This window comes from Frieseomelitta varia, unplaced genomic scaffold (genome assembly GCF_011392965.1).
Source record: "Frieseomelitta varia isolate USP_RPSP 00005682 unplaced genomic scaffold, Fvar_1.2 scaffold_961, whole genome shotgun sequence".
In the NCBI taxonomy this organism is placed as follows: Eukaryota; Metazoa; Arthropoda; class Insecta; order Hymenoptera; family Apidae; genus Frieseomelitta; species Frieseomelitta varia.
Genome location: NW_025110769.1, coordinates 555,621 through 568,020, shown reverse-complemented (window position 1 = coordinate 568,020; position 12,400 = coordinate 555,621). Strand labels below are relative to the sequence as shown.

Below are 12,400 nucleotides of genomic sequence, written 5' to 3'. Positions count from 1 at the left end.
ATAAATATGAAACGATGTAGGAGTGAGAGAGAGAGAGAGAGAGAGAGAGAGAGAGAGAGCGAGCGAGAGAAAGAGAGAGAGAGAGAGAGAGAGAGAGAGAGAGAGAGAGAGAGAGAGAGAGAGAGAAGAAATGAAACATAAAGCATCACAGAGACACACAGTGTGACAGAGATGACATTATACAGTTTTAAATAGAGATACGCTACGTACACGCTACACATGGTACGTTTGTCGCTTGACGAGGTGATCCAGAAAGCTGCATGCTTATTTAGAGCACTCCAATATAGAAGAATCGAGGGTCAGCTCGTCTCTGCAACAAGTCGTACCGGTACATAACGTAGAAATATTATACATACGTTTTCTTTCTTTTTTTTTTTTTTTTTCTTTTTTTTTCCCCGAAGAATATTATTACTTATAAATACATCATTATATATATGAAGAGAGAACGAGAGTGAGCGAGAGAATTTTGACGAATGAATAGGAGACACTACTCAAAATGAAGAAGAGAGAGTTGTTTTTATATAGTTTTAATTGTGAAGAGAGGTAAATTAATGCGAGGATTCATGAACCAATATCTACGCACTTAATTACCATCTAGCCGGCGAACATGAAGCCTCCTTTCCCCCCCCTCTTTCTATGAGAAAGTATGTGGGTCCTGATGCTGTGGGATTACAAACAAAAAAAGAAACTCACATATTCATACATCGTTTTCAATTAATTGTTCTTATACGAATATTATATATATATATATAATATATATATAATATATATACATATACGTATATATTATATACATATTATATATAGAAGATCATTCTTTTTTCTTCTTTTTTTTTTATGGAAATGGCGCCAAAACACCTTCGTTTTACAATTACAAAAAAGAAGCAAACTGACAAAGAAAAAGCCACATAATGAAAATTGAAGATGGTGAAAACAGCAACATTAATATTATAATTAATAATAATTATAATAAATACAATATTTGTACAATAATCAACGGTGCTGTGGTGGATGCTGTAGGTCTAAATCTGCGATACCCTGTTAACCTATCCTGACCTATTTGTAAACAATTCGTGAACGTACAAACAAACGATCAGGAAATTTCGCGGGTGTATATTTTCTAAAATCATGACGGTGCCGATACGATTTCTTTTTTTTTTTTTTCTTTTTTTTTTCCTCCGATTTACTGTTCCGATTCAAAAGATAATAATGATGATGATATATATATAAATAATGAATTCTTAATGAGTTCCTAATGCCAAATATAACACATATTGTGATTATTACTTGTCTGTGTATCGTTTAAAAAAATATCCAAATGTAAGCCCTTAAATAACCAGGTGTTCGCACGAACGCTTTGCAAATTCGAGTCAGTCAGGAAGCAGAACTCTATTGAGAGTATTAACACTGTCGCAGTTTATTTTACATTTTCGCCGGTAAGCTCGAACCAAGTTGAATCACAGGTATTCGACAACATCGCGGTAAAACACGATTGTTATCGATAATCGATATTGAGCTGTGTCACGTTAGAGAGCCGCCATGGACTCTCATATGCCTGTTGAGATTACCGCTTTGACTAAACCTCAGCAAGCACAGCTTACATTGGTATGGTTTCTCGCCCGAGTGAATACGAAGATGTTTGGTTAACGTAGAACTATCCGAGAATGCTTTTTTGCAGAATCGACATCTGAAATAAAAGGGTTGCCAGGTAAATCGATCAATCGAATTCGCAAAATCCATTATGATATCGTTCAACGTAATTATTACGTTGACAATCGTTGACCTGGAAGTAATTTATATATAAGTTCAGAAAGAATGATAATTTTGTATAAATAGTGTCGTTCGAAAATTTTATACTTTTTTGCATGCAAAACAAGAATACAAATACTTCCAAGCAACGATATACATATACCGGTTCAAGTGGCATATGTAGAGTAAATAATCCATATAATGAGATAGAACACACCTATACGGACGTTCTCCTGAATGCGTTCTCATATGTGTAGTTACGGAACTGCTTTGTGAAAATCTTCGATCACACACTGGACATCGAAATGGTTTTTCTCCAGAATGAGTTCTTGCGTGGGCAGTTAAATTCGCAGCTTGACTGAATGCCTTTGAACACGCGTGACATCTAAAGAACATGTAAATCTTCAGACATTTTGTAAATATAAAATAATAACAAAATTATCGCACAAAAAGATTTGAATTTTACAGTTTCGTGAAAAGATCGTTTTGACAATTCGATCCGTTATATTCGTATATCGTTCAAACGACTATTTCGTCGTGACGTCATGTTCAAATACAAAATTTATTACAATCAAAAAAAATATTTTTATTTCTCATATACGGAGGTAGTAGTATTATTACGTCAACAATACTTATTGACGGTAGTAATAGATTTATATTAGTTCGTAATTCCTTCGTTTCGTTTAAAATTTAAGTACTGCAACTGCGCAAAACGACTTGTAGGAAAAAATGAATGTAAGTATTTTGTTAAACGAATTTGTGAACAAATTGTATCTGTAACTTTGAAACAAAGAAGAAGAAAAAAAAAAAGATATTAATCCCGCATTAAGCATGCATCATTTTTGAAGATCTGATTCTAATATCATCGAAGTTTCGAACCTAACCTAAAGTAGTGATGGGAATAACACCCTCGCAAACACTGTTCAAACAATTTAAGCGAGTATTTATGGTTCAAAGTATTTTTGATAACATTGATTAGAATAAACTTTTTATCAAGACTTGGAAGTATGTATGTAATTATCACATTTACTTGAACTTTTACATTAATCCTATTAACCCTGCAATAAAATAATAACATTATTCACTTTCAGATCCTATCCACTGTAATATTTACTGAAATCTAAATTGCTCCATACATGACGATCCATCGATGAAATTTACAAATGGCAGTATTTAATGTGAACGTAACGATAATGAAATAAATCTCTGTACAATCGCAAGTAAGATTTCTAATATCTATTATGTCTTATTTGATATATATATATTTTTCAGTCGATCTTTCCTTCCATGATGTTCCGTTATAACAAGATTCGAATTCCTATTGCAAGTTATTAAAATGGACTAAAACGACGAACTTTTATCGATTGAATTCTATCGAACGATAAAAGCGAAGCAGTCACACTACTAACCTAAACGGTTTCTCTCCAGAGTGCGTTCTAAGATGCGTTTTGAGGGTGCTGGGTCGCGCATACGACTTGCCGCAAATTCTGCAAAGGTTAGGTCTTCCATTGTCGTCGGGTGTGACTGGGTTCCCAGTGGCGCCTACACACAGAGCATGCTCACTGGACAATTGCAGTCTGGAATGGCCGTGCGTCGAGGGATGAGAATGTGGATGGGTACTGGTGCCGATCAGGCTATTGGCCGGGGGTTGATTCACCCTTGCCTGCTGCTCCACAGGATTATATTGCTGGGCGGGACTTAACAGGGGTTCCACGCCCCACGCGGACGAATAGCTTTGCTCGTATCTACGCATACAACCATGAACCTCTGAATAACTCTGCTTTTACACCCTCTTAGATGCGCACCCTCTTTCCCGACCAAAATGGTGACAGGCTGTCTCGCTTCAAAGAGAAACGTTACGAGTTGCTTTGCAATATGTCTCGAAATGGTAAGATAAAATTATATAAATAATATAAAATTGTAATGTAATATAATTATTAATAATTTAATGTAATATTAAATGTTATATAAATGAGATATTTAATAAGGATATAGAGTATGTTTTTTATCCCTTTTATTTGTTTTATTCATAAAATAAAAACACGGTTTTTTGAGAAATCTTTGTATGATAAAGGAAAAATGGAATTGTTGTTACCATAAATATAAAATGTTACGTATGTGATTAAGATGAATTCATCTCTTTCTATTTTCGCAATAGAATCAGGGAATATATAAAGCATCGCCTTACAATTCGTATGGCTTCCAATAAAGTGTCGATTTCTAGCAAACAGTTGCACTGCGAAAAACATTCGGAAAATGTTATTGTTCATCTCTGTATTTCTAGATACCGAGAAAGTCACTGGAATTTTAGAACCCGCTTTCTCAGGAATTTTAAAAATCTCAACAGAGATTGATGTTGCATATCTTTGAGAATGTATAACGAGAGAAAATTAGAAATTGTTCGCTTTGAACGATTATTAACAGCTATTTCCTAAGTGAAGCTCGATATCTTAAACCTACGTGAAGGAACAGTGTGAAAAATATTAATTAAATTGAAAATACCACGAATTTAAATTTATTTTTTCTATTACTGTCCTTTCGACAAGTTAAAAAATAAAAAAGTTAATTAATATAATTTGAAATAATTCGATTTTCTAATGATACTCACCCAGAGTGCATGTTCATGTTCATGGTCATATTCATGGAAACGTTCACAGACATGGCTGGCGTGGATGCGTAATGCGTAGGTGGGACAGGTGGGCCAAGATTTTGTGTATAATCCTGGGAATAATGATGGCTCGAACCTCCTGTGGAGTAGTATCCACCGGTAGGACTTCCGGGATGGACCACAGCATGTTTTAACGATAGTAATACATCTGCGACACCTTCCCCGTTCGTATTGCTCGTTCTTGGCGCACATTCTCCTCTGGTGCAACCCCAACTGCAAGGACACTTAAAAATTACAAGGTACATCGAATACAGCGTTACAGTCGTTTTTAAGCTAGTGTAAGTCGTGCCTCGTCATGTTCCTTTTGTTGTTTCTTCTCTTGAGAAACATTGTTTATCGAGTAGAATAATTGCAACTTTTTAAATAATACATACTCTTAAATTTTTTCCGATTGTCACTTGTGCACGAAAGTTGGTACAACTTGAAAGTGAAAACGAAATATTTCTGTTATAAATTCAGCTTTTTTTTCTTCGAAAGTGTCGTTTTCTAACATGGAGATATTATGATTTCATGTGTCGACGAAAAAAGAATTAAACTGTGCCTGAGATAATCTACAATATTAAATTAGTATTTATACTGATTTTTATAATTTAGAATATATATAGAAGTGATAAATTTTGTTTCTATTAATGAAACTTTTCGGTCTCGTGTGCAGTGGTACGGTTTCAAGTAGAAACGTCTAACATTAGTCAGACCCAAGCCTCGTTATATCGTTTGAACGAATTGTTAAAAGTTTTATAAAATAATTGGAAAGATTAACACTAATTTTTAATAATATATTCTACATGTTAAGAGATATTTCACAATTTTTGCAAAAATTAGGTAATTAGGTATCTTTAAACTTTATGAGTGAAACACGTATTAATAACGATTAATTTATTTTCCTTCAAAGTTAAGAGTACGATTTGTTAAAAATGCAAACAAGTCTAAACTTACAAATACTAGAATCTCTTTAATATATTTCTATTCTAGATTTATTCCTCTATTCGTCGAAATATTCACCAAAGGAAAGGAACAGAGATGTTTTTAAATTCTAAGAGAAAATCTTAATGCCAAGCAAAAAACTAAAATAAAACGAAGAGACATTTTTTGCGACTCACTTGTAGGTCCCCGAGCATGGACTGAAGAGACCAGGAGGTAAAGGATCCAAGTCCAGCGGCGGCAATGGAAAGCCAGCCATGTCGTCCACCCAGAAACTTGCCCCAAACTCGCTGACCACTTGGTTTTGTCCAGAGTTTTGGATCTGTTGCGTTTGATCGCCAGCAATGTCTTCCGGAGAATTTTGCAGATCCTGCAGACGGAGGGTACCCTGTAGAGCACCCAGTGTCTCTTCGTTTTGATTATCTGTTAAGGTGTCTTCGCTGGATAGGACACCCAGAGGCCCGGTGCACAGGCCGGAAGGTATGGTGGCCTCGATACTTCCTACCGAACCTGCGAATCGAAGAGACACGGTACGTCAAATGAAACGAGCAATACAAGTTAAAAAATTGGTAAATAGAATTTAAAGGAATGCGTGGTAACGGACGCATCTAACGTACGTGATACCCGTCGAGATTATCTAAATATCTAAACATGAAAGAAAACTAAACGGAGAGCGTCTAATTCCATCTTCAATTCTCCGTATCAAACTTATTCTAAGACGCTATCCTGAAGTTTCATACACGTACGTGTCTGGTACAAAAAACACAAGAGACAGACTCCTGGTCACACAAATGAGAATAAAGACACCTGACGTCTCAAAATGGCATACAAAGAGTATTAAAATATCTCAAAAACATAAACTACTACACTCATATCTAATGGCACCGTCGTCGCGAATGACCTCGCTGTCGATGCGACATTAAAAGAAAAATAGAAGAAGAAGAAGAAGAAGAAGAAGGAGAAGAAATGAGAATAAAGAGTAAATTGTCGAGAAACACTTCTAAATTCACTTTACTTAGGCATTTCTGAAATATTTGTCTTTCGTAGCAAGAACAAAATAAATCTTTTTATTGGTTCCTCGGTGTCTCAAGTCTCAATGTACGATATGTCTAATAACCAAAATTCTTTTTTCAGCCAGGAATATTGTGGCTCACCTGTGCCAAGGGTGTACGGCGGTTCGGAGGTGTTCACCGTGTGATGATTCTGCAGAAACTCCATCTCTGCGAAATTTCTGGTCGCAGCCGCCCTTAGAGACACCCCCTTCCCCCGCCTCTCGACAAAATACACGGACGGATTGCCTCCTCTCTGTAGAGATGTGGTCCAGCCCCTCTGGTCTCCCTAGCAACCGCACATTGCTCCGTGAGTATGACCGATTTCTTTATCAATATTTTTCGCGATATTTCCACCGCCGCCGCCGCCGCCGCCGCCGTCGGCATTTTCTTAATTATCGATTGAAAATGTTTTTTTTTTTTAATATTTTTTGATGCAGTATCTCAATATTTTCGCATTGTTCTGTTTAATCGTCGGTCTACCGTGCCGTCGAAGGTTCGTTTCTTATTTCGTTGTTCCCTTTCTTTTCGTTGTGTAATGTTTTGTGAAATGAATTTTGATTTAGCTTCCTCAAGATCACACGATTTGAGGAACTACAGAGCGGTGAATGACTTTCAGTTCAACTAAGTTCTGTCAGTTCTTAGATGTGTAGTGGTAATTTTTGAAGTGGAAGAACAAATAGAGTATTTAATCTGAGGATCTTTAGAAAGCATGTTTGTAAAAAGATTTCATCTTTTGTAAAGAACGATATTTCTCTTGGAGAATGATATTTTTCAATATGAAATGTCACATTTAGTTTAAGGAAGGAATTTTATTGCTACTAACTATCTGTTTCACTACGACAATTACAATGAATTATTGTATGTGATTTTCATCCGTTTTAAGGGTTGTCGTCCGATGTTTCTTCGAACATCTTCGAAGTTATTTAAGAAGTTCCGGCACTTCATTTATCGGTCGTGTAATATTGTTCGAAAAACGCGACGACATGATAAAAAAAAAAAAATCAGTGAATTTCATGAATGACTTTTTATGAATGGCTGAAAGGAAAATGCACGTGCATATGGACCGAGCGTATAGAAGTACCTTTATGGCTTGGAAGACCTGCCGGTCTCCTCTAAAGGCTTCTGCAGAAAATCTGCCAGATATTTTCATTCATAGCCTGAAAACCATGTGCATCTTCCCACGTGATTCGGGTCTCCATATTCGGCAGTTTGAATGATCACCACCTATTCCAAATTTCGCCAAATTTCGTCGAGTTTCTTTGGACAAAATAGTAGCTCTCTGCTCTCTTCACTTGTTCTTCTATCTTTTTCTTCTTCGACGTTTAACAATTACGAGGCATAACGAGGTATCCAGCGTTTGTTATAGTCAAAGTATATTAAAGATACTTTCCACTGAAATTTTTACGTTTAACGTAATTGTCTAAGGCATTGCTTTTGCACAATTCACACCGAACATTGAACAAACACGAACATCGTCACATAGTTCCTTAAAAGTTATCTTCCTCTGCGTTCTTCTTTCTGTTCTTGTACAGACTCTTTATTCTTTTCTCAGACATTTCTAATGTCTGTCCTATCCCAACAGAATTACATAAAATCTCTTTCATCACTGTTCACCTCTACGATTGAATCTTCAGTCTGATCTTGAAGCACAGAGAAGACATAATTGCACTACGTACACTGTTCCTCCTCTGCTGTGAAATATCCAAAGGAACATCCAAAGGAATCCAGAGGAAAGTTAACAAGTCGAATCACAAACTAGGTCGTATGTTCAGTTGAATCACACTCAAATTTCGTTTCTGACGTAAAGTGTTAAAGTTTATTGAAATTGTTGCAGCCGATATCAATCTCCCGGTAATAGAGAAAAGAAGAAGAAGAGGAAGAAGTTTCGAGGGACGACATCGCGCACTGCTGCCATCCACGATGGCTTGTCAATGTGTCTCGGCTAACTAGGGATCTACCACCTACTATCACTCACTCTCACCCCTTACACACTGACTGCTACTTCGACCCCACTCCACCATGGGCCGGCCTTTTCGTCGCTCTCTTTTTTCCTCCACCGCGTCTGACTTCGTTCCGTGTACGTACCATCTTCCTCTTCCTCTACCCCTACCCCCGAACGACGTTAACCTTCCGTCCATACTTCCACGGCAAGGTGTTTGCTAAGGAGATTTGCAGGACTTTTCAACTTTGCCCGTGGTTAAATGCGAACCGACGTGTTTTGCATTCGGTGATCTTTACCTATGGCGACTTTACTTTGTCAATGTTGTATCTGTTGTCGAAATCAACACATTTACTGCTGATCGAATTTCCAGTCCCTACAGTACATGCTAATGTCAGTCATTTTCGTACGTTGCTGACTATAGGCACAAGGCTACTTATTTAAACTTAATTACTTGTTGAAAAAAAACCCTCAAATTTCATCTAGTGTCTTACATTATAAAGCATAGATGATGAAAATGTCTTAACGACTTACATTTGCACACTATTCACTATACACAAGAGCACTCAAAGAAGAGAGAACAAAGTAAAATTTCCATTTACAATACAATCTGTTACACCGACCGTGGTACTTAGTACAACGTAGAAAAAGAATGCACGAAGGTTCTGATGAAAACGGGCAAAACGGCTGAGGAGGACGGAACGTAGAACGATTTGAACGATATCCATGTCCACGGGCGTGTAAAACGCAAGACGTTGGAGTACACGAGTTGGCCGTCGTCGATGCCGACGACACGGGATACCTATTAATCGTTCATTCGGCGATCGGTGATCGGTGATCGGAGGCCTCCTTCGAGCCTGGCTCGTCTCTGCTATACATCGATATCCCCGTTGCCAAGGCGGGACGGGGAAGTAGGATATTATTTTCTTCAGATACCATTACCACGCCGATCACGGTGGTCCTGCCTCGCAGACGAGTGGTCCCGATACCCTCGAGATCACTGGCTTGTAATGCCTTCCCTTTCGTGGATTATTGACCAGTGAACGGTGAGCCCGGCTGCGAAACACTCCGATGCTACCTACTCCACTTGCGACCCAGCTACAGCCACCCTTTTCGATCGCCGCCACCTTGGCAAATCGTTCCTCCGGAGTGGGAACACTCCACCAGAATAATTAGAGACAGGTATAAATTTTCTCAGGATACAAATCTCCGAATTCTGCGCAGCATGCACGTATATGTACGTTGTGCATAAGTCAGTGTTATTCTACGGTACTTTAATTCTTTGATACATACTACTTTTAGAAATATTCAAGTCAGTTTGTCAGTTATATTTGCAGCACTCGCGGTTTGTGAAAGTCAACTTTCTGTGAAACATTTTTCTATAATCGTTTTGTATGTTTCATTCTTTAAGAAATTTGTCTCTCGAGCAGGCTCGAGATGCTCATCGTTCAATTAGAAGTTTTTTTTCCTTTTTTTTTTTTCGCAAAGGTCTTTTACAAGGTTTCTTGCTTTATGCGCTTCGTCGAGATTGTTGCCCTATTCTTACGAGAAGTTCAGCTGGCTTTACCGATCGGGATGGCGTCAGTGTGACGTGAAACCTGTGGTTTAATTACATGTATGCGTTTAGCAGTACAAATATTTGTACGTTAAATTCATGTAACTGGATACCAGCATTAAGATCGTGTTTAAATACGAAGCCTCTGTATATCGTTGTTAAATTATTGCGGACGCCTGTTGTATTAGCTTCTCGACGCGCATTAGAATAATTATAAATGTTGTACGTCAAGTTTTGAGAAAAGTGAAACTTGTCGTTCGCATCACTAGAGACAGAAATCGGAATAGAAAAAATTTGAAATGAAAATAATATCCGTATCGAAAGTAGTATTCGTATTAGCTCGTGTTGATCTGGTTTTCTTATTCAGGTGCTTTTCAAATGTGTGTCTAAAACGTAAGCCTGCTCGAGGGACAAATCTTTTAAAAAATGAAGCATACAAAACGATTCCTGGATTATAGAAAAATGTTTCAGAGAAAGTTGATAGTGAAAAGTGTGTAATACTCCTTTCTTCCTTGATGAGCAACGAGAACGCGATGCTGCAAGAACCGCACTTCCGAATCGAAGGAAAAGATCAGTCAGCCGTTAGGTGGAAGGTGATCAGAATTGGAAAAAATGCAAAGTTCCTGATGGCTGAAAATGTCTCTCACGAGGCCAGGCGCATCCGACTATCGAATGTCTCGACATAATCGTGACCGTCAGGCCGGACACCTGACTACTGTAGTTCCGACATGGACACAGGAAGAGGAAGTCAACCGCACGGCACCGTTCTCGCGTCTACCGTGTGTCATCAACGTGAACCAACGAATCGACCAAGGATCGAGTTTACTTCCATCTCCTCGTTTCTACATAGCGTTGCGACCAATAGAATTGCAATGATAACGTGATAAAACGGAGAACAAAACTGTTAGGAGTTCAAAGTTAACGAGCAATTTTATATTGCCACCGTCGAATTCATATAAACCGGGGGTTCTGGCTAAGGCAAAGAAAATTCATATAATTGAAAAAGTATAGAAACAGGAAAGCCAACGCGAGGCATGGGAGCACGAAGTGGAGAAAGTGAGAAAGAAAAAAGCTGGGAGAGGTTGTAAGAAGGAAGAGAAGGGTCGCGTAGAAGAGCTCGCAGTACGCCGAGTGTATACCCTGGGTATTGGCTTACACTTCCAACCGATTGGACCCATGGTATTTACGCAGGACCCTGTAGAAAACCGGACTCCGCCCTCTGTCTTTCGACTGGTAACGCGCGATTCCACGGAACTATAACGTTTTCAACGAGCTCGAGGAGTTCCTTGCATCGTGACATTACGCCGGTTAGATCTGGCAGAGTGAATCACGATGACCATGGATGTTAGTGAGAAAGAACTGTGAGGTATAAAAACTGTGAAGTACTTGAAAGGAAAAATGTAAAAATAAATATAGCGATTGCAGGTGTCTGAGATGTTAAACAAACAATTTTGAAGCAATATACGGTAGCTGCAGCAAGTATTGGCACGTATTGTACCACGTATGTGCCAATACTTTTTATAGCCACTGTGAAAAATAAGGCAGACTCAAAAAATTAAGACAAAATAACAACGAGCAACGCTATTTTATTATATTCGTATATTATTATTCAGAATCCAAATTTTATCACATCAAAAGTACCGATGCTTGACAACAATACGCAGCCAAAAAATTTTTGCATCGAAACGTTCACACTCAATTTCCCAATCTCGAATCATTGATTCAAAGGCAGAGATAGCATCTATGGCAAGCGGAATCAGTTTTCCTACCCTGTTTGAGGGGGCATCGCGGCCAGCCACACCTGTGTTTACTCGCACCTGAAATCAAAGAGGCGATTACATTCTCGTGATCATTCTACCGGCAATATCGAGAGAAGCAAACACGTACTTATCGTACGTATGCACATCCGCATGTTAGGTGACCACGCGAGCCGGGCCGCATCGATGAACATCACTTATTTGATGAATGCCTGTCTCTTAAATACTTTCGGCAAACACTGATCAGTACGTAGGGAAATCTTAATAATAATAATTTATAATAGAACCAGTGAAATGAATATGTAAAAATATGGAGAATTTAATTCAATTAAATAATTAAATTGTTAATAATACAAGTAGATGATATAACATAATATTTAATTTATTAATTTCAATTTACCAATTGAATTATAATTTTATTTAGATTTTTTTAGAAAGTTTATTTGATCGAACGTGTCTAAATCCTAAAATTTACTCATACAAATTCTTTCTCAGTGTCCCATATTTTTAAAATGTCCCAAACTCAAGTTATACTCGTGACAATAAAATTTACAGTTCAACGTTTAGATCTATTTTCGTGCTATCACGTAACATCGCGCGGCAAATTTCCACTCTCGTATAAGAGATCACTATCGTAACCGGCAGTATAGGCCAATATACAGGGCAGGAAACGTGTTCATCGCCGCCGATTCAAAGTTGAATGATTAACCCTCATGATGAGATGACAGTGACGGTATTGTTCACGATCAAAAGTTCCTC

General features: G+C 37.9%; 1 protein-coding gene and 1 long non-coding RNA gene across 2 annotated transcripts; one reads left to right on the top strand and one right to left on the bottom strand.

The window, feature by feature from the left end:
* Positions 1-1,521: 1,521 nt before the first annotated feature.
* Positions 1,522-7,946, bottom strand: LOC122538115 (protein glass-like). Its single transcript, XM_043671891.1, has 7 exons — positions 7,472-7,946; positions 6,493-6,676; positions 5,518-5,848; positions 4,358-4,630; positions 3,159-3,494; positions 1,967-2,134; positions 1,522-1,687 (listed from the first exon to the last, which is right to left on the bottom strand). Exons 1-7 carry the CDS (start codon positions 7,538-7,540, stop codon positions 1,522-1,524), a joined length of 1,527 nt encoding a protein of 508 aa, XP_043527826.1. The 5' UTR covers positions 7,541-7,946.
* On the top strand, positions 2,133-8,247 carry LOC122538116. The gene is made up of 7 exons (XR_006308790.1): positions 2,133-2,762; positions 2,841-3,574; positions 4,407-4,656; positions 5,524-5,868; positions 6,473-6,697; positions 7,943-8,152; positions 8,225-8,247. It is a non-coding gene; the product is annotated as an uncharacterized LOC122538116 (long non-coding RNA).
* The last annotated feature ends 4,153 nt before the right edge of the window (positions 8,248-12,400 follow it).

Coding starts and splice junctions, on each gene's coding strand:
- LOC122538115 (XM_043671891.1), bottom strand. CDS start 7,540: ATGAAAATATCTGGCAGATTTTCTGCAGAAGCCTTTAGAGGAGACCGG. Junction 3,495..4,357: donor AACATGAACATGCACTCTGG/GTGAGTATCATT, acceptor TTGTATGCGTAG/ATACGAGCAAAGCTATTCGT. Junction 1,688..1,966: donor TCAGGAGAACGTCCGTATAG/GTGTGTTCTATC, acceptor CTTTTATTTCAG/ATGTCGATTCTGCAAAAAAG.